General features: G+C 42.4%; 1 protein-coding gene and 1 pseudogene across 1 annotated transcript in view; one reads left to right on the forward strand and one right to left on the reverse strand.

The window, feature by feature from the left end:
• Window positions 1-218: 218 nt before the first annotated feature.
• Hmga2 (high mobility group AT-hook 2) overlaps window positions 219-26,295 on the forward strand; it is a 122,581-nt gene continuing 96,504 nt past the window's right edge. The window contains exons 1-3 of the mRNA XM_037196735.1: window positions 219-639; window positions 3,409-3,495; window positions 14,007-14,057. Coding sequence (XP_037052630.1) covers window positions 529-639; window positions 3,409-3,495; window positions 14,007-14,057 — 249 coding nt within the window. The 5' untranslated portion in view covers window positions 219-528. The remainder of the gene's footprint in view (window positions 640-3,408; window positions 3,496-14,006; window positions 14,058-26,295) is intronic.
• LOC119089275 lies at window positions 17,810-23,090 on the reverse strand (annotated as a pseudogene).

The raw sequence follows: 26,295 nt of genomic DNA on the forward strand, positions 1-26,295 counted from the left end.
GGGAGAGGAGGAGGAATTCTTTCCCCGCCTAACGTTGCAAGGGACACAATTCACTCCAAGTCTCCCTTTCCAAGCCGCTGCTGCCAAACGTTCCCAGTGCCCGCAGCTCCCGATCCTCAGAGGAGAGAGGAGCCCTCTCTCCACCTTCAATTCTCCCTCTCCCTCGCTGCTTCCCGCCTCCTCTCGCTACCTCCACCTCCACCTCCACCTCCGCCACCCACCGCCCGCAGCGCCTCCTCCTCCTCCTCTTCTCCTCCTCCTCTCCTCCTCCTCCCCTCTCTCTCTTTTTGGCAGCCGCTGGACGTCCGGTGTTGATGGTGGCAGCGGCGGCAGCCTAAGCAGCAGCAGCCCTCGGCGCGCGCCAGCTCCGCCAGCTCTCGTCGCCCCTGCCTTCTCCAGCCTTCTTCATTCCCGTTTCCCGCCCCCCCATCCCCCGAAAGGTGCTGGGCGGATCCGGGGCGGCGGAGGGCGAGCGGCTGCAAGCGGCGGTAGCGGCGGAGGCAGCGGTAACGGCGGCGGGAGGCAAGGATGAGCGCACGCGGTGAAGGCGCCGGGCAGCCGTCCACTTCAGCCCAGGGACAACCTGCCGCCCCGGCGCCGCAGAAGCGAGGACGCGGCCGACCCAGGAAGCAGCAGCAAGTCAGTACGCCGGCGCGGAGGGGGCCACTCAGCCCACCCGCGACGCCTCTGCCCCGGGGGGCCCCCCGCGACAAGCCGGGCGACCGGAGCGCGGGAGCGCAGCGACCAGGGCGGCGCAAGCTTGCCCGCCAAGCCCCGGGGTGTAGGTGGGCGGGCGGGAGATCAATTCCCCCCACCACCGGCGAGTGCGCGGTGCGAGCTCCCGGGTGCCCGCGCCCCCACGGCTCCGGGAGGTGGGGGGTCCGCTGCCCTCCGCAGCCAGCCGGCGGGAGGTGGGGTCGCGCGAGGCGCGCGTACCGGGACTTTCGCTATTGTGCGCAGCCCCGGAGCAGCGCGGCGTGGCTCGAGGGGGGGACAGTGAGTTTCTGGGGTCCCACAGACTAAAAAAAAAAAAAAAAAGCATTGCTTTGTCAGCCGCTTTTGCAACCGTTCAGCCAGAGGGCTTGCTAGGGGTTGGGGCGTTCAGGGGGCTCGGGACTCCGAGGCTCCGAGACCCCGCGGCTTTCTCCAGCGTCCCGGGGCTGCCTGCCCGCAGGAGGCTGGTGCGCGGCGGCCGTCCCCCCTCGGTGCCCTCCCCACACTCCATGGCCCAAGGCTCGCGCCCTCCCGACAAAGAACGCGTGCGGAGCCGACTGCCCGCCGGCTGCTCCTCGGGCTCTTTAAACGCCTGCGGAGTTGCAGCCGCGCGAGCTGGCAGGGAAGGGAGCCCCGGGGAATCTCGGGTCCCCGAGGGACCGGGAAACGCGCTTCGCCCAGGGAGCTTTGGAGGGAAGAGTCCAAGGGAGTGCCCGGTAGCTAGGATCGCTTCCCCGCCAAGAGCCCTGTCCCCGCTTTGGCTCCTGGATCCCGCGCTTCAGAGCAGCAGAAGTTTAGCGTCCTCGTGGGCGAATAAGTGGGAGCTGGGAGGAGACGACCGAGGGGCACCCGGGACCCCGCGGAGTGGAGGGTTTTGTCTGCGGATGCAACCAATTAAGCGTGCAGCGGGCTATTGCAGGGCTGTGCGAGGCGCCCAGGGCCGGGGGCTGGGAGGTGAGGGGGGGGGGTGCGGAGTCTGCAGCAATTTCCAAATCTAGGGACCTGACTATTGAGAACAGTTAAACTTCGCTTCCTGGACTTTAAAAAACACTTCTATTTTCTTCTTTTGCCTTCAGTCTCTTTCCTTGGGCAAAAAGAAGGGTTAGAAAACAATCCTAAAGTCCCAAGTTGCCCCCGGGTGCTAGATAGGAAATCGAAGAACGATGCCTAGCGTGTTTTAGAAAAAACGAGGGGTGTACCTTTTTAAAATCATCAAAGGAAACAAGCCAATCTGGAGGCCTCCGAGTTTTCCCGCTCTGCCCTTAGCGACACTTTACTGTGCATTTGGACCCCGTTTTACACCTCCCAGGAAGTCTCCGCTCTACCCTCTGGCTTCCCCAGCCCGCCACCCAGCTTTTCCGAATTCTACTAATCGCACCTCCCCCTCCTCAGTTTAAAAAAAAAAAAAAGTCTAAAAGAAAATGCAAGGGGATCCGGAGGTGACCGGGAGTTTTTACCTTTGAGTAAAGGCCGAGCTCACAAAGAAAAATGTGTTTCCGATGCGCTCGCTCTAAGTGCCCACTGGCGCGAGTGTCTAAGGGGAGCTTCCAAGAAACCTTGCCCCATGCTCTCTAAGTGGAACGCGAACTTCCATTGAGAACTTTCATGAGCTGTAATTAGTCTCATTTTAAACACCCCATCTGAATGAAATGAGAGGAGATGATTCATCGGAGAGATGTTCAGCGTCCCCGGAGTATCAATCATCACATTTTCTTAACTGCTGGAGTATTGACTGCTTAGCCTAGCACCCAATACAGGAAAGCGTTGATGTACCTGGTGACCTGGCCGGTTCAATGTCTCCGTCCCAGATTCTTACACTCCTCTCACATTACCCCCTTTTCCTTTCCCGTCGACCCCCCACAAGACTTTCTTTAAAAAAAAAAAAAAGAATTCGAAGACAACGTGTTTATTTTTGTAAAAAGATATTTCAATTTCGACTGGAGACTATGCCTGCCTCTCCAAAAGGAAGTGGAGAATTGAAGCAATTATCTAGATAATTCAAGCAAAACCTCCCACCTCAGATTTACCATAATTATTTGGAAATTTTTAGGGGGTATGGAATTATTCCATACTGAGCTGAAGAGTTTGGATAATCGCTCCAGTATTGCACTCAGAATGTGTGGGTTGAATCCTAAACCACCTGAAACAGGTATACAGAAGCTATTCCAAGCCATCCTTTCAATGTGTCCGTCTCTCTTTCCAGCTATCTATGATGTTGGGTTCTATTTCTGCTGTTTGAGATCCCAGTAGACTGGCTAGTGGTAGTCATATAAAAAAAAATGTTTATTATTTCTGCGAGTTGCCAAGTGCACAGCCATGTAAACTTTGTACCTGAAAAACATGTGACTTTCTAGAACACGCAACCCCTCCAGGCTTTACTATCATTTTGATTTCGAAATACAATCCAGTTTGCACACGTAAAGTAGTTTCCTCTTTGAGCACTGGGATTCGAACTACGGTTATTACACACACACACACACACACACACACACACACACACACACCCGCGGGCCCCCTCACCCACCCCCCTTTTTTTTTTGTAAAGGCTGCACCACCATCCTCCAACTATGCATGAACTGAATGACTTCCAGCAGGCTTGTTAAGCAGCACATGCAGAAAACACAGGCAGAATCAGGGTCAATCTCTTTCAGCCTGTCTAGCCACAACAGCTTTTTCTTTCCTCCCTACAATTAGGAGCCAACCTGTGAGCCCTCTCCTAAGAGACCCAGGGGAAGACCGAAAGGCAGCAAAAACAAGAGTCCTTCCAAAGCAGCTCAGAAGGTGAGAAATTTCAAGTGAAGTTCTTCTAACGTTACCAATGACCTCCCTGTAAATTTTCCCATTCTAAATCCACACACCAGGATTGGTCCCGGCTGAGTAACCCAAGACATCATTGCTGTATTTACTGGATGGGTCTTAACTTTTTTTTTTTCCTTTTTTCTTCTCTTTTCTTTTTTTTTTCTTCCTTTGTGGATGCTTAGTTTAAAAGTTTCCTGGAGAGACAGTGATTTTTAGGCAAACAAAGAGCCATCAAATAATCTAACTATTCAGGGTGGAGGAGAATGGATGGGGGAGGTGGGGTGGGGACAGGGATGGCTGGGATGGGGTGGAAATGACATCATTAATATTTACACCCAGGGTGAACTAGTTCATAATAAGTCAAAGCTACAGATTTTGACTGGTGATGATGTTCCTGCAATTTCCTCTGGAAAAAAAATAATTGAGACTCATTTATTCAGGGTTTATTTACATGATGACTGGAAGCCAAGTCTCCTATTAAAGTTAAGTACTTTGTCAAATAGATGCTAATTAAAAAGAAAATCCAATTATGGGTTACTGGAATAAAGTTTCATGATTTTTTTTTTTTTTTACAACTTTAAATGTGATAAAGTGCATGTGCAGGAAAAACCTGTAAGATAATAAATATTGTCACAATCAAAAGAAAGTTTCTCCCAAAGTGTTGCACTCTCAGTTAGACAACAAGAAGTTTGGAAAGCAACTATTTGTCTTACTTAATATTTTGGGTGTGTGTATGTGATAGACCCCCCAATCAAGTTTGACATTCACCTTTTTTAACAGATTTTAATTTGCACCTTTAAAATAATTTCATGTTGGTTGTGTGTGGTAGCAAAGAGGAAGTACCCCACAGTAAGTGCCTGCATAGAGGAGTGAGGAAGAACCTCTGTCCTCTTTGGTTTTAGAAAATAAATTGGGAATAGTCTGCATCTTATTTGTAAGCGTACATTGCAGTTGAAAGGAATGTTTCAAACATTATAACTTTTCAATAGATTTAAACACACAGCATTTGTTTAAAATGACCCTATGCTCATCTTTGGGGGATTAATAGTCTGTGTGTATTTTTCTGTGAGCGCAGCCACTACCCACATTAGATGTAATGGTTCTCAGTGGTCTATCCTGTCATAGCAACTAGTGATGTATAAAAGCCACTTAGGAAGTAATTATGACTTCTGGCTGTTTCATTTTTACAGCTTTGAAAAGAGTTGAAAGAGCAGATTTCTCTACTATGTGAATTAACTGCATTTTAAAATTCAGATTTATAGTTAGTATCTAACCAATTAACCCTCCAGTGTTTCTAAATAACCTTATTAAGAAATAATACCCAATCTGGTATTCTTCCTAGGAGTGTTTTTTCTTCCTTTTATTTATAAATGAACTAAAATGGACTTAAAAAGAAAACAAGAACACAGAGTTACTCTGTGTCCTGTTTCTGTGATGCTTCTGCTCTGGGGCAGCCCAGGAATGTCTTGGTAGTTATCAGCAGATATTTAAAATATGATGTAATCACTCTTCAGATGCCTCATCATAATGCTATTTAAGGAATCTTTAAGGCTCACCATCAATAAATGATTTGAAAGCTAATATAAAAAGGAAGGTGGATTATCTTCTTAATGTCTCTGTGTGACACTTTCACTGGAATGAATAGGTAGAAATGGTCCTCTCATGGTCTTTCCACTTTACAAAGTTTATCTTATAAAAATGATCTTGGACTAAGAGTATCTTTATGGATAAAAGGAAAGTTAAGACTTGTGCCTGATTTAACATACAAAACCAAACCAAACCAAAAAAAAACAAAAACAAAAATCTTATCCATTTCCAAGTCTGTTTGGTTTTTCAGTGACTTTAGCCATAAGCATCTACAGATGGCCCCACCAGGCTGCCCTCTTCCAGTAATTCTCCTTATATATACACATACTTGTGTAATTACTAAAATACAAATGCCACTCCCCCCAAAAAGACTTTTTCTGGACTCTTTCATTCTTCAAGGTATAATTATTTCATATAATTCTATTACAAATGTTCCTCTTTTAATAAAAGTGAACAAATACATGAGCCTAGAACATGACTATTGTTTTTCTTCAGTTTTATAAATTACACTTTATTTGGTGAAGATGAGAGCGAGGACATTGGAAAGTCATTCCTGGAATGGATACAAATTCAAGTGTTTCACTTTCAAATCAGTTTTTCTGGAGGATGTTCCTATGCCTTTAGGCACATGATTAGGTTATTAACTGTGTATTGTATTCCAACAAGGCATATGCCCATTATGATTTTGAACTGAAAACCTCTTTAGAAAGAGTTAGTTATACAGTTCAAAACATGCAAGATGAAAATACTCAACTAGACTGAGCTGAAAACACATGAAAAGTCTTCTATAAGATTAAGGAAGGGAATATTTTTCTGCACTCTGGTAATCATCTCTCTCTCTCTCTCTCTCTCTCTCTCTCTCTCTCTCTCTCTCTCTCTCTCTCACACACACACACACACACACACACACACACACACACACACAGCTGGTAAGTACTTGAGAGAAACAAATTCTCAAATAAGAGGAGATACAAACACACACACACACACACACACACACACACACACACACAGCTGGTAAGTACTTGAGAGAAACAAATTCTCAAATAAGAGGAGATACAAACACACACACACACACACACACACACACACACACACACACACACACACAGCTGGTAAGTACTTGAGAGAAACAAATTCTCAAATAAGAGGAGATACAATGTACACTGGAGTCCTGATGATGCTGTTTAAATTTTCTTGAAGCTTTGAACTTTTTTAAACTAAGTTTATGCTTGGACTGAGCAACTGGCCTTGGGGCATTTGAAAGCAAAACTGCTCATTAGAAAATTAACAGTGAGAAACTTGACGACACATGCAGAATGTTGCAAGACCAGGTGCATGAACACCTACTAAATTAGCTGTCCTTTTAATTTCAATAGAACGTTGATTTGTGTAATATGCACAAGAAACACATTTATAAAGTGGCAATTTGTTCTGTTTAGAATTTATGGAAGAGAAGATAATTATTCTCCCATCAAAACTAATTCCATTGATAACCCTTGTTTGTCCATTATAGACTCTCCTGGGAACTCTTCTAATCTGAGTGTAGCCTTATTAAAAAGAAGTTAGAAGTTGCCGTCTTCTGGAGTAAATGATTTATCTGAGTATGCAAGTGTATTTATATTCATTTGTTTTTAGGTTTAGGTATACTAATAACCACTTACCTCCTAATCTTGACATTGTGTTTTGGTTTCTCCATGTGGTTGGGCTTACTGGAGTCACTTTATATTTTCACATTTCTTATGCTTGAAGAGGAGGAAGGTATCACCTCTTTTATGTTGTGTTTAGGGTTTTATTGTTTCTTTATAATCAGGAGAGAATACTGGGGGGGGGGATGTCAATAAAGGCTTTGGCTTCAGGTCACAAGTCAAATGTCTTCAAGTTTCAAAGCAGGTTTCACTCAGGTGCTTGGAGGGGTGTGTGTGTGTTTCTGAGGTTGGGTTAAATTTTAATAGAAAGATTTCAGGCATGAGGTCCCCTTGTTTCATAATGTTAACAGTTTGCTTGCCCCTCTCCTTATCCTGGAGATATAATGGCCAGACTAGAGAACAGAGCACAGAATGACAAATGACAAATTCTGGGTGAATGTGTGTACACTTTGAATGATGCATTCAGAATAAACATTCGATTTCATCTTCATACACAATGTAAACAATCCCTGAGATTACCTGGGTACTCTATAGACTGAGTCATATTCCACATCATTCACATTCCTGGAAGTGATTGAGTTTTTTTTTTTTCATAAATTATTACTAATATGAATCACAGACATTTTAGGAATGAAGAAGAGAGGTAGGTCTTACTATTTCATATTAGCTGTGTTAGGAGTCTAGTTGCTGTGTGAGGACAGGATTTTCCTTAGAGCGTGGAAGGTGAAGGACGAGAGGGACCAAAGGCACCCTTGGTTGACTCAGTCCAAGATGACACTGGAAGTGATGGATAAGGTTCCGGCCTGTAGTTTCTATAGTACTAATCTGGTTTACTGTGACCCCTCTGTGTTAATGGACAGGTAAGTTCTTGTGTGAGATTCAGGGCGCGAGCTGAGTAAAGATAGGCTGGCGTAATGAAGGTACAACTGTCTCCACTGCCTTGATATTTGAGGTTGACTTCAACAGTGAACTCTTTTTTTTTTTTTTTTTTTTTTTCAACTTTGCTTTGCCTAGGAAGAAAAAGCCTGAATACAGCTATAAATTCCACACGACAATGCCACCCAGTCATCCTAGAGCATGGTACACACAGGGGAGACTCAGATACACCAGGATTATTTTATGTGGTAACTGAGTGCCAGGGAGACCCACAGTTCTATTTCCCTGGCAGCTATCACAGTCCTCTGAACTCTTACCTTCAAAGCTCTCCATTGCTTTAGATGACCCATATCCTTGACTCATTCCTATCGCAGGGGTCTCAACAGAGCTGAGTGCTCCTGATTGGGGTCCCATTGCATTTCCGATCTTGGTTGAGAACAGATGGGCAAGGAATACATTTTATGCTGGTTAAGTCATTCAAGCCCATCTTGTCTTGTGAGTTGACTTTTTTTTTTTAACAGTTTCCAGAGTTCACCTTAGAACCTCACAGCTTACATGAGGGTGGAAACAGAAATTTAGACACACACCCCCCACCCTGGCCCTGCCGCCATGATAAGAAGCTCAGTTGAGCATCTGTTCTCAGATAACCGGTAGACAAAGGTGAAAAGTGAAACAGCAATTTTTTTAAACTGGTTTTCACTTATTTATATGGCCTTGACACACAAAACAATTTTGAATGGCATATTCTATTATTTATTTGTTTATCTTTTAGTGCTGGAAATGAAATCTAGAGCCTTGCACATCCTAGGACAGTGCTTTATCACTGAGCCATATCCTCCCTTCCTCTACCCCCACCCCCCACCCCCAGGGCCTTTGCTGCGAACCCTACATCATGGCTGTTGTATCTGATTGTGGAAGAGGGAGGGGACAGTGTAGAGCGGGAAAGTCTCCAGCTTTGAACTCGAGAACGCTTCCCAAACGTTGTCCCTGGGTTTAACGTATTCTTTAATGTATGTGGAAGCAGACCTGTTCAAGAGTAATGGCAGGAAGACTCACCTAAGTGTTTCCTTGGGTAGCTGAGTGTGAGCTGCGATGGAGGATGGAAGTCTCTCCTATTTCCCACTGAAAATATACTACATGGGCAAATCATATCATCTTTTCAAGACTAAAAAACGGTTGTACTTAACCTCGGGAAACCCACAGAGCTGGGTTATCAAAATGGCGAAACGCGAATTTACTCAATGTTTAGTCCAAATGATCGATCCGGTTGAATTCAATTTCAATGAATGTTGGTTCACACTGCTTATGGTTTTTTTGTTTGTTTGTTTTGAGAGAAGTTGGAAGAAATTGTTTATTTTTCTAGATTTTGATTAGATATCCTTAAGTTTCATACCCTCTTGTGTTTCTGCATATTATTGGGTTCAAGCAGGGTTTAGTCTTTTTTAAAAAAATCAAAATACAAATATCTGAAGACAAACCAAGCCACTTTCTCATGCAGCTGTTTTTTTTCTTTTTCTAGTTCTTTTTCTGTGCTTAAACACTTACTGGTTTGAAGTAGGAATGTGCTGGCTTGTAGGTAATGCCTACTGTAACACAAAAATAGGACGAGAGCATTTAAAATTATAAAAATTGAATAGCTCTCCGAATGTTTACCCCTGACCTGAATGAAGTCAGACTTGAATTCGTCTCTTAGTTCCCAACCACAGCCCTTGTTCATATCTTAACAGCAATACAGAAAGAGGGAAAACATTTTGCTTTAACTACTCATTTATCCTAAGGCGCATTCTTCTTTTTAAAATTTTCTTTTCTTGATCTTAAAAAAAGAATCTCTTCTTCTCTTTACACCTTGCCTAGAGTGTGGCCATTCTCTTTTATATCTGAGACTATCTCAGCAAAGAGAAGAGCTCTCTCGTCTTGACAGCAGGTCGAGTCCAAGTTCCATTCCCTGCGAAGGTCGGCAAGTCACAGAGTCTCCCACGAAGTGGGAAACCAGGGAAGGAGTTAAATAAAATGTTCTCGGAATGTCACTGTGGAGACCTCCAAGCTCAGTAGGAACTCTTCGCACGGCCATTGTTTTAAAGTAGTAGAGCTACCTAACAACTGAGTGCCTGTTCAATACAGCAGTCTTGCTGGGCCTTCACGAGTAGATTTCTCATTGAATTCTCTCTGTGGTCTTCACAAATGATAAAAAAAAAAAAAAAAAAAAAAAAACTGATTCAAAATTGTGAACTGACACATGTCCAGTGTTCAATTCTTCTCAAACTCATCTTTCTCACTTCTAGGCACTGGTCAGTGTTTATACACTACCAACCACAAGGCTGATGTCTATCAGCTTCCTCAATGACCTGAATACAGACTCAATTAGAAGTGTGAGGAACGTGAAGTGTGGCTCCCTTGAAGACACGAGGGCAGAGAAATTTGTGTCTTCTGCCACTAATACACAGAGGCTTTGAACCCCCAAGTAAATCCACAAGTGTTGGGGATTGCAATAAGCCAAATATATTCTTCTTTGTCAAATGAAAGGCCTCCAAGAGATGGTTTTGAAGTTTTATGAAGCTTTCAGGTTTGGTGGTAGTAGGAAAACAAAACACACAGGAAACATCAATGCTTCTCTCCTCCCGGTCTCCCGCCTCCCTACTGTCTCTCTTCTTCCTCTCTCCTTCTTCCCCCTTTCATCCCTCTCTTTTTTCCTTCCTTTCACAAACTGGTAGTGAGTGAATCGCGCCTCTAAAAGATCCACACTAACCATAATCACCATTTCCAAAGTCAAGGGAGATGGTCACAAGATAAATTTCCTTTTTAAAATATTTTAAAACATTAAATAAGCTTAGAGTACCCAGCACTTCTTAAATAAAGACATACATCTTCCATTTAGCATCCCCACCCCCACCACATTTTCACAAACTTGCTTCTCGACATCTAAAATTTAGGACACAGTTCTGAATTATGCACTTTACAAAGACATAAAGAATATAATGGAGCCAACCAAGGAAGAGAACACCTTGAATAAGCTGTGGTGTGAGTGATGTGGGTACTTGTGTAATGGTGCTGGTCAAAGTCTGAAATTCTAGTTTTCACAAATGCAGAAAGCCTACTGATTCTCCCTGCTCCCCTCTAGAAGAGCTGAAAACACTTAGAAGTAGTTAGGTCTCAATTATACATGTACATGGAATCCAGACCCCAAATCTATCCCAGCAAAGACAAGGCAAACATTCGCTTTTACAGTATTGTATATGTTGATATTTTAAAACAAGTACCCTCGATGTTTTGTTTGCCTTCTTTGAAAGACAACGCCCCAAAGAGCATTGGAGACACAATACACAAAAGCTGTTAAAACCACAGTTTTCCAGTCTCTGAAAACCCTGGAGCTGCTCTGGTGTACAAACTAAAAGCCCAGCTTGTTTTGCAGCCTTTGTGGAGTTTGATCAGAGTGATCCAGTAATGTGGGTTTTAGAGAACAATCAAGCCTCCCAGATCGAGGCCACACAGTGCAGCCAGCATGTTCCTCCTAGATGTCATCTCAGAAGAGGGTTTCAGTTTACATGGGACACCAGGCTCTATGCCCAAGGAGCAAGTTTACTTTTAACAAGTCCAAGTGATAATCGCGGTCTTGTGCCCTTTCGTTAATGGTATGAATTTTGTTTCTCAATGGGCTTTTTGTGAATGGGATACTCATTTAAACGTTATCGTATTTGCAAGGCTTCCTCTCCCCTCCCTCTTTGAGAGATCTGTTTTCTCTGACTTTAAAATGCAGGAAAGCCCCTTTTAGAGAACTCCTTCTCTTCGTTAGATTTCAGATACACCCAGGTCATATCATAGCCCCCAGGATGTAACAATTATATAGAAATCCCTGGCAGAGCACTGTTACCTTCAAGGTTAATAGCAGCCTCCTCTCTACTCCAAGGACCACCCAGTTCCCATGAGAAAGGATTTCTGTGTTTCTTGTTCCTGTAATTCATCACTGGGTAAACTGTGCAATCTTATAGTTACTTCCAAAATGCACTCAAATTCTGCTCTCTCCCAAGGAAGGGCCTGTGATCCTTTACAACTCACTGTATTCCAGCCTTGTGTTTCTTCAAAGTTTTCTTCTAAAGGAGATGGTTGAGTATACTGGAATATTTTTGCCTTGACTCAACTGTCTGTGGGATTAGACTAACTTGAGGCGTCTTGTTTAGGGTGGGCACTTCTAAGTATCTTAATGTCCCCTCAAAGGAGAGCTCATCTCTACTTTACAGAGGAAATCAAAATAAGGCTTCCAGGGACATATCCCCAGTCATAAAGCTAGAATATCTGAGAAAGGTCTTGGACCTAAGCTTTCTAAAGCATGATACCTTCATCCCTCCAGAAGACAATTGAGAAAGGCTGTGTGGTTTTCTGGGCATCCCCAGCTTTTATTTACCTTAAAATCCATGCTCTCATGACTAAAGATGAGAGAGTGCACTAAGTTTGACCTTAAAGAAATCCTTGGTTGACTCAGAAACAACTGACAGCCAAGTCTGACAGTTAGCTAAAGATCCTAAGAGCTCCTGAATGTCTCTTAATTCTCAGAAATGAGCCAAGTCAGTGGCTGTTACCACAGCCTTTTCAAGCAGTGGGTGGAGGGTAGCAGCAGTTTAGGAAATCAAGCAGAGCTGGGTTCGAATCTTAGGTGCATCACTTATTGGCATTATATGTGTCCTAACTCATTTAGGATTTAGTCACTCATCTGCAGAGTAAATGAAATCCTGATGTTCCTGTTACAAGCCTGCTGTAAGTTGGTTAAAGTAATATGCGTACCTAACTTAGACCAGAGTGTTTTAAATGCTTAAAAATTGAAGGTAAAGTTATAATCATATAGAGCTTCTGACATTTGTGGGCCTGGATTAACCCATGGCTGGATAGCAATGCCAGGTGTCTATCTATAGATTGTCTGTCTATCATTTACCAAACCTGCCTCACTATCTGTCTGTCCATCCACCCATCCACCCATCCACCCACCCACCCATCCACCCATCCACCCATCCATCCATCCATTCATCCATCCATCCATCCATCCATCTATCCATCCATCCATGTTTCTATCTTTCTTTCTTTCTTTCTTTCTTTCTTTCTTTCTTTCTTTCTCTCTTTCTTTCTTTCTTTCTTTCTTTCTTTCTTTCTTTCTTTCTTTCTTTCTTTCTTTCTTTCTTTCTTTCTTTCTATCTATCTTCATCTGCTTTTATTAGGTAAGTAGAAGAGGGGAAAGATTGTTTCATTTGGCACGACAGGCTCTTAATATCTCATTTTAGTATCACGGTACCAAGACCCACTGGCTGTTAACTCAGGTAACAAATCCCAAAACAAGTTGTTCCAACTCAGTCTGCCTAGATTTTTGCATGAGAGGTCCTGGGAAGGTTCTTATACACAAAACAATAAGTACTCAGCTTTCTTTATTCAGAAAAGTATGTGTACTTTTTATAGAAGGTAGATGTGTGTGTGTGTGTGTGTGTGTGTGTATCAGTGTAGTGACATGCTTAGGGAATGGAGTAAGGGTGACTAAGGTTAATTACTTTATGAATTTTAAAATTGGAACGAAAATAGAAATAAACTACTATTATCAGAAAAATCTATACAGTATAGCAATGAAACAAACTTGAAAGATAACAAGAAATAGATCTATGTCATGTTGAGTGTGGAATTATTGTTAATCCCAATTTTTACTTAATAATTTTTATGCAGCTATGGTTTAAATCTCTGGGACAAATATTGGTGATTTTTTTGCTGTTTTATTTTAATTATCTGTCTGTCTGTCTCCCTCTCTCCCTGCCTTAGGCAACTGATTAACAGGTGATTGTTTTGGGCAAAGAACAGGAAATTAGCCATGTAGAACTTGATAGATGTCCATTGTTTCTTATTAAAGTGTTTATGCATTATTTCTTACTTTCAGACTTGCCTTCCATAGTAGCGTAGAAAGAAGTGCATTATTATTTAAAATTAATGTCTATATTAGTTTCTATGACTAGTTGTAACTGAAAAGAGAGTCTTGACCATTGAAAGAATGTTCATTCTGTAAAATATTAATTTGCATAAATTATGGGGTGTGGGAATATTTCTTTTGTCTGATCAGAAACAAAGGCAAAGTGGATTTCACAAAAGCGTATTCATGCATTTCATAAGAGACCACTCCATGGGAGTCTTTTATGATGAGGGGTTGCATAGATACCTCTTTATATCACACAGCGAAGAGTGAAGAAACATCCACTAAAAAACACAGAAGACGAGTATCCAAGAAAAAGAACTTGTTAAGACATTCTTGATACCTCATCTGCAGTCCAGAACATTCTAACTGGGAAGAGAGTCCTTGGTCCAGCACCTGTAAATAACGTCAGACATGACTTCCTTTTTCTTTTTCTTTTTTTCCAGAAAGCAGAGGCCATTGGAGAAAAACGGCCAAGAGGCAGACCTAGGAAATGGGTGAGTAACGAGATTCAATTTCCATTCTTCAAAGGAAAAGAATGTATTTTTTAAAATGAAAGTGGAAAAAAAACTTGTATTTCGTGGATGATGTGAATTGGTACCTTATGGCGTGATGAGTCTTTGGGAGATTGAGGCTGATGACCAATGATGGTTTCTTACCATTTGTCTCCAGAACTCCCTGCCTCTGTTCCTGGAGGTGACTCCTTCCTTCTGTCTCTTTCCACATCAGAGGAGTCCCCCACTCTTCCTGCAAAGGGTAACAATGATGGTGTGTTTATGGGTTGAGGAACTAGAGTTAAAGTTATTACAAACCCTCAGAAGTTGATTACAGTGGTGATAAAACGCAGACCAAACATGAACGAGATAATTTTTTTTTTCAAATGTTTTTCTCTTGGTGGTTTCCTCTCCGGCCCTTCTTTTGGGCTAGTCCCATTTCCTGGGTGCTTTACGTGTTCTTTATCACGTTGGTTTCTCCAGGAAACAGGTATCATTTCCAACAGTCCTAGCAAACCTTAATTATCATTCTACATAGGGACAATGGTGCCAGGCGCATTACCCACGGTCTCTGGAATGTCTTTTCCACTGACGTCTCCACCGTCAAGGATGGACGCTGTTTCTCAAGAAGGTGGCAGGCGTTGTCTGGCCCCAGCCTGTCTATGTTACTCCTCCTCCTCCCCTAAAGCTCTTCCCTGGTCTGTTCCTGCTCCCCCCACCTTTGAACGTTTCTCTCTTGCTCTTTTGGGGTGAATTTTCCCTCTTCCTTTGCTGTTCCTTTCTCCTCAAGTTCCGCATCACTTTCTATTTATACTTCCGCTATTGCCTTTCATTTAATGTATTCATCTTGTATTTTTCCCCCCTCTCCGCTCCACATGTGTTAGGATTAGATTTCTTAGCACAAGGAAATGGGGATGATCTTTAGATTAAAAACATCTTAATGTTGTACTGGAACCTTAAAGGAAAGGCATTTTATGGAGCCCTGTTTTCCAATAAATGAATTCTCTCCCAACCTTATCTACATGGCCATCCTCCAATCTATGCCCCATTACAAAGGGATCACACTGCCCCCTAGGCCCTCCTCTTCCTTCCACAAATGCTCAGGACTTTAAAAAAAAAAAAAAGAAAGAAAGAAAGAAAGAAAAATTTTGCACTCCACTTTGGAAACAACCCCCATCTCTATGCCCACCTCCTGGCATATGTAAAGTATTTTTTTCCCACTTTCATTCACAGTAAGCCTTCGAATATCTGAGGACAATTAATTATCTCCAACCCTTTCACCCCTACTTTATCCTGCATAAAGGAACATTCTTGTTACTTGTTTCTGAGTACATTTTTTTTTTGTTTTTAATTTTTCTGAAATGCGTTCCGCAGAACTAAGGATCATATTCCAGGTGTGGGTTCTGCAAACAGTGGGTTTATTCCCTCTCTTGTACATATGGTTGTCGATTGCTGCTTAATCAATTTTCTGGGACTATACCGATATGAATGAACAACTATTTCATTACGCTTACCTGTTCTTTGGGTCATGAGTATGGACAGGGCAGAGTGGAAAGTCTCTGCTAAGAGGACTCCGGCATTTAGACACACCTCTAATATTCAAGGCCTGGAATTGGAAGGCTTCTTAACTTCAGGTTCTTCAATAGGTTGGAAATCTGGTCATGTCTGTGAGTGTCCTCAGGTGGCTCACACTGTAATCTGATGGCCCTCTTATCTATACTCATGGGTCAGTAACAGGGAAGGCACCACAAACTTACTTCTAGAAATCAAAGAGTCCCACGACTGTTCCACTCCAGTGAGCACAGTGCTGGCTAAGCTGCTCCTGCACAGAGACTAAATACAGACCTGCTAGTTCCTAAGCATCCTAAAGGATTCCCCTTCCCACTGATGAATCAAAAGACCCGTGCACTTTTTCTAATAAGCAACGGAATGGTCAACAGATGAGATCTTTGAAGTCCTGGGATTAGCAAGACTAAAATGAAATAAGTTGCAATCAGTTACAGAGAAAATCAGCCAGGCAAATACCTTCAACCAGATAAATCTCTGCTTTTCATACCCAATGCCTTTGGGGTACCCTCTGATGCAGTGATTCTCAACCTTCCTAATGCTGTGGCCCTTTAATACAGTTCCTCATGTTGTGGTGACCACCCCCCACCACCACACCATACAATTATTTTCATTGCTATTTCATAACTGCAATTTTGCTACTGCCATGAATCACAACGTAGCCACCTGATAGGCCCAAATCCGATATGCGACCCTTAAAGGTATTGCGATCTACAGGCTGAGAACTGCCCCTCCAATGTCCTCGAGTTAAGGTCCTCCATAGATCTTCATCTTGTATGCAGTTCCAGAACTGGTGGGTGAGTTGATTCCAGCCCAGCCCAGTGCTTCAGAGCCCTGCAGTTCATACCCACTTCCTTGGTGGCTCGCACAATTGTTTCTACCAAACACAGAATGCTTAAAGGGTGTGTACAATTTTCTCCTTAAGAGGTGCTGGTTTATTGGAGGGTACCCAGATTCTAGACATGATCTTCAGGCTGGGTAAGAGTGCTTGGAAAGTATCAGCCATGGGGACCCTGGCTTCCTGGGAACAGCTGTGTGACCCTCACTGGCTCACCCGGCTTCTAATTTTTATTGGCTGTGAGAACGGAACTTTGTGTGTGTGTGTGTGTGTGTGTGTGTGTGTGTGTGTCATTGTAGCAAGCCCCTGATTTGATCCCCGAAGAAGAGCAGCTCTACTTGGGAGAGGCAAGTAAAGGAAATGGTGTATTTTTCCTAGACAACGTGTTTCCTCTTTGCTTGTATGTCTTCTATTGGCGACGGCGCAGGCAGTCCCAGCAAGGCATTCTGCTCAGTGGCATTCCTTGCCGGGAGGTTTGTATGGAGGAAGAAATCACTGCATTTTCCATAGGAAGTCGGCTTGTGCTTTATGCTAAGTACGATTCTTTCCAACGGTTACATTCACTGATTTCCTTGAGTTGTAGATAGATGTTTGAACTGACTGGATTGACTTGGTATTTGGTTTAGAGGCCAAATAGTTAGTTCCCTTTATTCTTGTAGCTTGTTTTGTTTTAAAGTTCTTTTGCTAATAAATAAATAAATAAATAAATAAATAAATAAATAAATAAAATATATCCTATAAATCTTTTTAAAAATAAGTTTATATAAATAAGAAGATACCTACTTGAAGGGGATTTAAGGATTCATTTTTTTTCCAATGTAATTTACCCCACCCTACATGGAACATCTATATTACAAATTATAAGTCTGTCTTTGGTTGCACAATGATAAGTGAAGTTCTCCAAGTGAACAAGGTATACAGAGAGTCTATGTCATGGAGCTTTTTAATTAAATCAATGCAAACAAAATAACTTCCCGGGTTTTTGAGATAAGAGCTGAGTGAACATGCCACTAAAGGAGGAAGGGAGTATTTCCCCAGAACCAGTGACTTCCCCAGACCAGTTCCAGGTGATGCTGACCAGAATAGAACATCGGTTACTTAGAGAGAGAGAGAGAGAGAGAGAGAGAGAGAGAGAGAGAGAGAGAGAGAGAGAGAGAGAGAGAGAGAAGGAGAGAGGGAGGAAGGAGAGAAAAGAAAGAAAGCACAATATGCATGTGTCTGTGTCTAATAAAGGATTAGGGAAGGAGAAATGAAAGAACAGAGAAAACTAGGATGTGATAGAACCAGACTGAGACTTTCTAATTGAGAATGTATTCAACAAAGCCCTGGGGTAAAGTAGCCGGCTCCCTTTTTAGTAGACGCCTCCTGTCTGCTGCTGGAACGCATCAATCATGTCTTCCTCCTCCACTTCCAACCGTGCAAGTGTGTCTGTGCCGTCGGGTGTAGCTCATCAGACTGGGATCTCATCTACCTCGTTAACAAGCCTGTGTCATTCACAATAGTTTCCTAGCGGCTTTCGTTAGTTCACTAGCGACATTTGCTTCTTCATCTTAAACCGTATCACAGAGCCATCCTGCCCACCACCTTCAAGTTAATGTGATCCTTCTTCTCAGTCTTGACTCCCTCCTTGGGTTTCTTACCAACTATGGCAAGCCCTGGAGTCACCTCAGCTGCCTCTTCACATCAGAGGCATCAGGTACACACCCTGTCCTATTAATCGTACCGATGCACGGGAGTGACCTGGAAAAGAGCATTTAGTGTAACTGGGATCAGTACTCGGATATTTAATCAAGAGCTGGTTCACCTTTAGATCTAAAGAGAATCTGGCATCCTGCACAGGGGATTGGTGGGTCCAGGGATCCTTACGAGCAGGCTAACTAGAGATGGTTAGGGATCCTTCTACTGTCTCTTGCCTCCTTTGGTCTAGTCTCTCCTCTGGTTTGATTAGACTTCACGTCTATCACTTTAATAGGAGTTTCAGTTTCTGGATTTTCAGTCTCTGTCTGTGTATGTCAGGGGCGAGAGGTAAAGAAAGGAGAAAGAATGGGACCTAAATTTCCTTCATATGTAAGAGCCAAGGATCAGGATTCTTGTTTTGACCCACCCCCGACTAACTGTACTGTCTTGAACAGATGACATGATTGTCCCAGGGCCCCAATGCTCATCTGGCAAAGGTAAAGGAATTCGAGGAATTCTTGTGTGTGTTAAAGAAGGAAATGTGTGCAAAGGCTCAAACAAAACAAAACAAAACAAAACAAAAACCTCATAACACGGCATGCTTGGTCACTGTCCCAAATTATGCTTCACTCCATCGCGAAGCATGTGCTTTCCCCTTAATGTCAGTTACACCCCTCACTTTAATCATCCATAGCCACCGGTTAGTCACGCATGAAGTAAAGTGAGAACCACACGCCGTACTCACCACATTCTCTTGGTGGTACCATGTCTTCAAAGTGTCTCCGTTAGGGTTTTTATGGCTGTGAAGAGACACCATGACTATGACAACTCTTATAAAAAGGAAAACATTTCACTGGGGTGGCTCGAGTACAGTTCAGAGGTTCAGTCCATTATTATCATGGCGGGGAGCATGGCGGCATGCAGGCAGACATGGTGCTGGAGAGGTAGCTGAGAGTCCAACATCTTGCAGGCAGCAGGAAGTCAACTGAGACACTAGGTGCTATCCTGAGCATAGGAAACCTCAAAGCCCGCCCCCACAGTGACGCACTTCCTCCATACTCCAAGGCCATACTCACTCCCATCAAGTCACACCTCCTAATAGTGCCACTCCCTATGAGATTATAGGTGCCAGTTACATTCAAACCACCACAATGTGTCTCTGTTGAATATTATCAAGTTTATGAATTGGTTATTGGTGATATTCAAGTGAGTTTTGTGTCTGTTCATACGAGGAGAAAATTTGACATTGATGCTAAAAGCCTTTCTTTCTCCTTATAGTAGAAGTCTGATGTTGTATCTCACTGAATTTGAAAAGGATTTTTTTTATGCTTTTTGCCTTAATATATATTTATAGAAATTTGAATGTTCTCAGAACCTCTATACCATTCCATCAGTCAGTTCCCCCACCTGTGTTCAGGTGATATCTGCATTTCTCCCTTTTGCCTCAAAAAGGAGTTAATCATGTAACTGGTATAGGGACAGAACATGTTTGGCAAACATCTGAGAACATGGAGCTCAGGCTCAGGGGCACAATGAGATAGCAAAGATGTTCACTTCACTCATGAAACATACCATCCAGATGTTTCTTAGGAAGACCACCATGGTCTGGGAGAAAAGCAGCCAAGGCCAGATACTAGGAATAAGTGGGCGAGGACAAGCAGGCCCTTAAGGGTTTTGTTCTTAGAATATTTCAATAAAGGAAAATGCACCGTAATACAAATGAATGCTTTTTTTTTTTCAAAAGGAAAAAAAAAATTATTCTGGAGATCATGAAATTGACCCAGACATTGACCCAAGGACCAGATGCCAAGCTTAGATGGTCATTAGAAAGCTGCTAACAGGCCCAGCTGTTTCCTTGGCCGTTGAAACTCTTTATTTGACAATGGGGTGTGTACAGGATGTTAAGTTAAAAATACACAATCCCACCTCACCTCCTTCCAGGGGCACTTGCTTATAGTAAGGAGCCTGTGATACACAGGAAAGTGATGTAATTTCATTTGTTAGTCACACATGTGAAGAGTCCAGATAGACAAGGTCTTTCCTGATCTGTAGCAATCTCAGAATGTAAGAGATGATTGGAGCTGCTGGGCAGGAGACGCTAACTCAGAATAAATTTGCCTCTCATTGGACTGATGGAAACTGTTTTCTTCTAAGGATTTCAAGCATCCATATGCACAAGAACCTGGAAATCTCCTTGAAAGCAAAGCATTGGGTTTCTGTTTCTTTCCTTTCCAGGTGTTTGTTCCCTTTTGAAAAACTTGTACCCATTGTAACTTAGCACTTGCCTTGTTCACAATGAAATATAACTTCAGTGTTTTAGAAGAGATACCCAATAATGCAGAGTACAGATAATTTTAAGTCTGTTACTGGGGCCATAGGGGAAGAAATGACCTTGATATAACATCAAAAATACCAGCTAAGTGGAATTTGTAAAAGCAAAACCACTTTCCCTTAAAAACTTGCAACAATAGCATGCTTTAAAAACCAGCAGAACTTTCACACCACCCAGCTGTTGTACAAGAAAAGTCCATATCTCACCATAGAGATATTTACACATCCACATTTATTACCATCTACTTATAATAACAAGGAGATGGGACGAGCCTAGATGACCATCAACAGATGAGTGGATAATGAAAATGTGCTACATATACACATAAATGTGATACTATTCAGTTTTAAAGAAAAATGAAATCATAGAATTTGCAGGAATGTGGAGAGATTTGTAAAGCATAATATTAAGGGAGGTGGCCCAAACTCAGAAGAAAATCACATGTTCTTCCTCATGCAGATCCTAGCCTGTAATGCATATGTGTGTATATAAACAGGTGACAGCATGGTTATGTATAGACTAACGATTAGTCTAACGTTTAGAAAGGAGACCAAGGGAAGATGCTATTAGTTGATAAGGATGGACAGAATGTAGGCAAAAAAGAATGTGAGTCATGAAAGAGAACGATTTCTATTTAAAATAGCAAATATTTTTAGTAGTTTCAGCTGTCATCATTTTTCTTTTGTGGTAGGGAAGTGAATAAGAATGCAATTGGTGCGCCAGGCGGTGGTGGTGCACGCCTTTAATCCCAGTACTCCGGAGGCAGAGCCAGGCGGATCTCTGTGAGTTCGAGGCCAGCCTGGTCTCCAAAGCGAGTTCCAGGAAAGGCGCAAAGCTACACAGAGAAACCCTGTCTCGAAAAACCAAAAAAAAAAAAAAAAAAAAAAAGAATGCAATTGATAATAAAGTAGGACATCCCAGGTGATGCTCCGTGGCTTTGGAATGGCCCTTCTGACAACATGGGTGTCCCCTGAGCTGGACGGTGTTTTGGAGAGGGCAAGTGTTCGGGTGCCACTTAATCTAGCTGTTCCATATTTTATGTCTGAGTTCATTACCATAAAGCACCATCAGTGGAGCAAATAGATTTTTCTGTATACTTAGTGATTAACGTGCCCATTTCCTGATGCATATAGAGTACATTAAGAATCAATATACAAGATTTTCTTTTTTTAAAAAAGCACCATTATGTTTTCTGATAAAGTTGGAAAACTGTCCAAACCTTAACAAAATTTGGCAGAGGAAAAGATGGCGTAAGCTTTTTTTTTTTTTTTAAAGTAGTTCTCAGAATGAAGATTTGAAGTTGCAAGATTAAATATGAAAATATTAATAAGGCCCATAGAACAATATTGGAATTAGCTCAGATACATTTTCATTCAAAGTTAATCTCTTTTGATTAGTTTTAATATTAGTATCACCCTAGATTATTGTGCTAAATGATGTTTATTTAAGAAAGAGGCTGATAATTGCAAACCTTTCTTGGTCATCTGCACACTTTTAGTACACTCTCTCCTAGACCCCAACCACTCACAATTATACAGATAATATGAATAGATCCTCTGCCTCTCTGAGGGGTGTTTGGCAGGGTCATGGTGCCTGATGAGTTTATTAAACTATAATCAAGGGAGTGCATACTTTCTCCTGCTAACTAGTGAATTATAGAAGGAGGCAGTTCAGAAACATAAATGATCTATGTCCTTATACAGTATCATCATCAGGTACGTGGAATCCTGGTTTAGACAGTTACCTCACTATCAGTTTAATCCAATGACATTTAATCCAAATGACTGCGTTTATTTTCGTATAAATGTAGTTAAGTCTTTTTTTAAAAATAAATGTTCCGTATTCCCTCACACACATATTTACCTGTAGTTATTCAGGCTCCAGTGTTTGTGGATTCTTGTAAATAGTCCCCAAAGATTGGAAGCTTGGTAGTGTATAAATAGCATCAACATGCCACTTTTTTCCCCCTTTTTGAGATAGCATCTCACTATGTAGCTCTGGCTGGCCTGAAACTCAAGGAAACCCGCCTGCCTTTGCTTCCCAGTGCCAGGGTGGGAGGCCTGTGCCACCTTGCCCGGCCATGACACTTCTGCTAGACAAATAGGAATAACTCTTCTTTTTTTTTCTACATTGCAAGATAATACTTTTGTTCTATTTTTTTTAAGGGTGGAGTCTGTTTTGAAATTCCCTTTTCCCCAAAGTCAGAAGCTCTTCATTCTAAACCCTTCAATAGTTTACATTTAAAAAAATCCAACACTTTATGCCATCAAATCAAGCCTCCCTTGTGCACTCCAGCCTGAAATAAGGGCCTCTGAATTCCGGGGTCTAAATTCCTTTTTTGCAGGTTGCTTCATTTCCTCATACTTAAAGACCCTGTGGAAACCTCATCTATGAGTGCCATGCATAATAATGTAAATAATGCAAATAATAACTGTAAGACATACAACCCTCTATTATTCTAGCAAGCTCTATTACCCAGGGACCGATGACTGAGCTTGTAGATGATGGAGCCTTTGGACTCCTTGTTTGCCGCCTTCTTGTGGTGTCGCTCTTCGGCTGTTTCACTGTTAGCACCTCCACCAGATGGGGACAGGAACAAGAGGCCAGCTCTGATACAAGGCATGATGGGAGGAAACCTGGTAATCGTGGCCGACAGAAGGTTTTTCAAGGCATCTCAGTGTCCTAAACACTGGCCTCAGGAAGAGCTGAAGGCAACCGTGACACCAAAGTACTTGTCCGTTCTTATAATCAATATGCTTGTACAACTTAGATAGCAAGTTTCTTTTCAGGGCTCTATAGTAAACCCAATGTAAATATTCCCTCAACGTTGATTAGTAGCTGCACATTACTCATGATCTAAGGCTTTCTGCCCATATTTAAACTCCAACAATTGCACCACATCTTCTAATACACTAGATTCTTTAAGTTCAGGCAACATGGGATTGTCCTATGATGTTGAAAGGGTTTTATTTGGTTGTTAAAATGTTACAAAGCTTTCATGCCCTAAGCATGTAATAAATTTAACGGGGGAAATGTCACAAAGACAACCTTAACCATGTGTCTCAAAAGAAGTCCAGGTGATTATTTGTACTACAGTTTCAAAAATTTCACCCAGAACATGGAGCTTGAACACATCAATGGTCCACACTGAGATAAGGCTGCTTAAACATACCTCTGTTCCCTTGTTTGCTTGCTTATTTCTTGTTTGGGTGGACCATTTAATCCCCAGGGCTCCAATTCAAAGTCTCTGGGATTGTGTGATTTTTTTTTTTCCCCATCCAAACATTTTACTAATGTATTCTCATGGTACTATGGGTCCGACCTGTATCGAGTCCTGGCAAGGTCACGGCCAACAAAGGAAATGGGAGGTGGCTTAGTCTGGGGAATCGGAAAAGCAAACCCATCATTTTGTTTTGTTTGTTTGTTTGCTTGCTTGTTTTTGTTTTTGGAGACAGGGTTTCTCTGTGTAGCCCTGACTGTAGAACTCGCTCTGTAGACCAGGCTGGCCTTGAACTCACAGAGATCCACCTGCCTCTGCTTCCCGAGTGCTGGGATTAAAGGTGTGTGCCACCACTGCCCGGCAAAACCCTTAAGTTGAATGGATCTCTTTATACATAATGTATGAACTGGTGTATGGCAGTGGGGGCAGTGTTACCCCACTACTATTTGCTGTGTCAAAATGAGACAAGGTACATCTAGTTATTATAGGCTTGAAAGCACAGGCGTTAACTGCCAGCGACAAGCTCTATGGAGAAGAAAAGGGGAATCGGACTGGAATAGTTCCATGTAGACGTCACTTCAACATAGGTTGGTCTCGGTGTTCCTGCTGTGCTTGTTTGTGGATGAGTTATGTTTAAGAAGTTATGTTTTAAATGACCAGGTCTTAAGGACATTTGGTTGTGTGCGTGAGTATTTCTGAACAGTAATACACTTTGTGTTTAAAAATGAGCTCTTGGAGGGTCAGAGGAATATCGTATTTATCTTCCCACCCGTAGCGCCAGAGATGTGAGAAGTAGGCAGAGTCATGAAGGGCTTAGTCTGCCTGGGTTCACATAACCACTTCATCAAAGCAAGCAACCCATTGTCGCCGGCCCCCAGTTCCACACATGCGAGACGAAGTTTCCTCAGAGGGTTGTTTTGAAGAACCAAGTGAGAAGACGTCCCAAAACTGTGTTCAACACGCACGCACGCACGCACGCACGCATCACACCTTAGTTCTGGATATCAGTACCGGGCCAGGCCAATGACAGTGCTTCATTACTATTTAGTGACGAGAACACAGTTTTTCTCTAGCGTATATCCACTTCATATTATAAAGCAAGCTCTTCAAGTATTTGTTTTCCATTTGTGTATGTAGATTGGAATTTCATTCTTTGGCTTTTCTTTTGCTTTTCAAACCTAATAGGTTTTTTTTTTTTTTTTTTTTTTTTTTTTTTTTTTTTTAAGAAATTATACTAAGTTTAAGTGCATAACCTGTAGTCATTAAAACCTAGCCTCCAAATAGTTTCAAATGCCGCTTTACGCCTTGCCACTTAATAAATTGGTGGTACCACCTCTGCTCCACAGGCCCCACGCAGCTTTTGAACCTTTCCCTCCCATCACTGCCTCCAGCTCCTCTCTCCTGCAAATGGTACTCTGCCTCCTAAAGTAGATTTGAGCACAGTCCCTGGGAAGCACCTTTTCACCCAGTTTTGGGTCATTCCCCCAAATAGAAAAGCTCAGTGTTGGTTACACCTCAGAAAAGAGTTTTCCATGGTAGTTCCTGGTGGTGTTGACAGAAATTCATTCGAGTGCCCTCTTTGTGTTCCGTTCCCTTGCCCTTACATTTTAGAACTAGCCTGGAAATAAAGAAAAGGGAGAAGTCAGTTAATAAAGCTTTTTTTTTTTTTCATCTTCCATGGGTATCTCGCAACATTTACAATGAAATAAGAAGGCACTGGGAGTATTACCAGGGCTTCATGGGGAGGCAGTTGAACCTAGACAGCATTTTTTACTTACTAATACCCTTTCAGTACTAGCCTCTGTGTGTGTGTGTCTGTGTGTGTGTGTGTGTGTGTGTGTGTGTGTGTGTGTACTTTAAAATGTATGACGGAATCATTCTGTTTAGGGCTTTATGCATTGCATCCTGGGTAGATAATGGGTGAGCTGCATAAAACCATGTCAAATTCCCAGTTTTATAAACAATAAAAGAATAAGTTTGTCTAATAATCTGCTTGACTATATTGAATCATTAATTTGGATAGAGATCAGCTGGGACCATTCTTTTTTTTTTTTTTTGGTTTTTTGAGACAGGGTTTCTCTGTGTAGCTTTGCACCTTTCCTGGAACTCACTTGGTAGCCCAGGCTGGCCTCGAACTCACAGAGATCCGCCTGGCTCTGCCTCCCGAGTGCTGGGATTAAAGGCGTGCGCCACCACCGCCCGGCTGGGACCATTCTTAAAAGCTAACACCTCCAGGGATGATAAGCAGATATGGCTAGTATCCTCCTGCATTGTAGAAAGTTCTTAGGGGTCCTTAGTATGTAGAGAATTAGTTCATGCTATGCTTATTTGTCTCATAGTGTTTTCTGGTACCTATCGTAAAACAAATAAATTTGTACATTGTTGGGTTAATAAAAAGCTCAAGGTGCACGGGTTGTATAGACTGAGGTTACATCCATAGTCACAAGTGAAGAATTCTTTTGTGGCTATCTTACTTATGGTTTCTATTGCTGTGATTAGAAACATCGTGACCGAAACCCACTTGTGGAGGAGAGGGTTTTTCCGTCTTACAGCTTGGCATCCATCATTCAGGGAGGTCAGGGCAGGAACCTGGAGTCAGGAACAGAAG

This window comes from Peromyscus leucopus, chromosome 18, assembly GCF_004664715.2.
Source record: "Peromyscus leucopus breed LL Stock chromosome 18, UCI_PerLeu_2.1, whole genome shotgun sequence".
NCBI lineage: Eukaryota > Metazoa > Chordata > Mammalia > Rodentia > Cricetidae > Peromyscus > Peromyscus leucopus.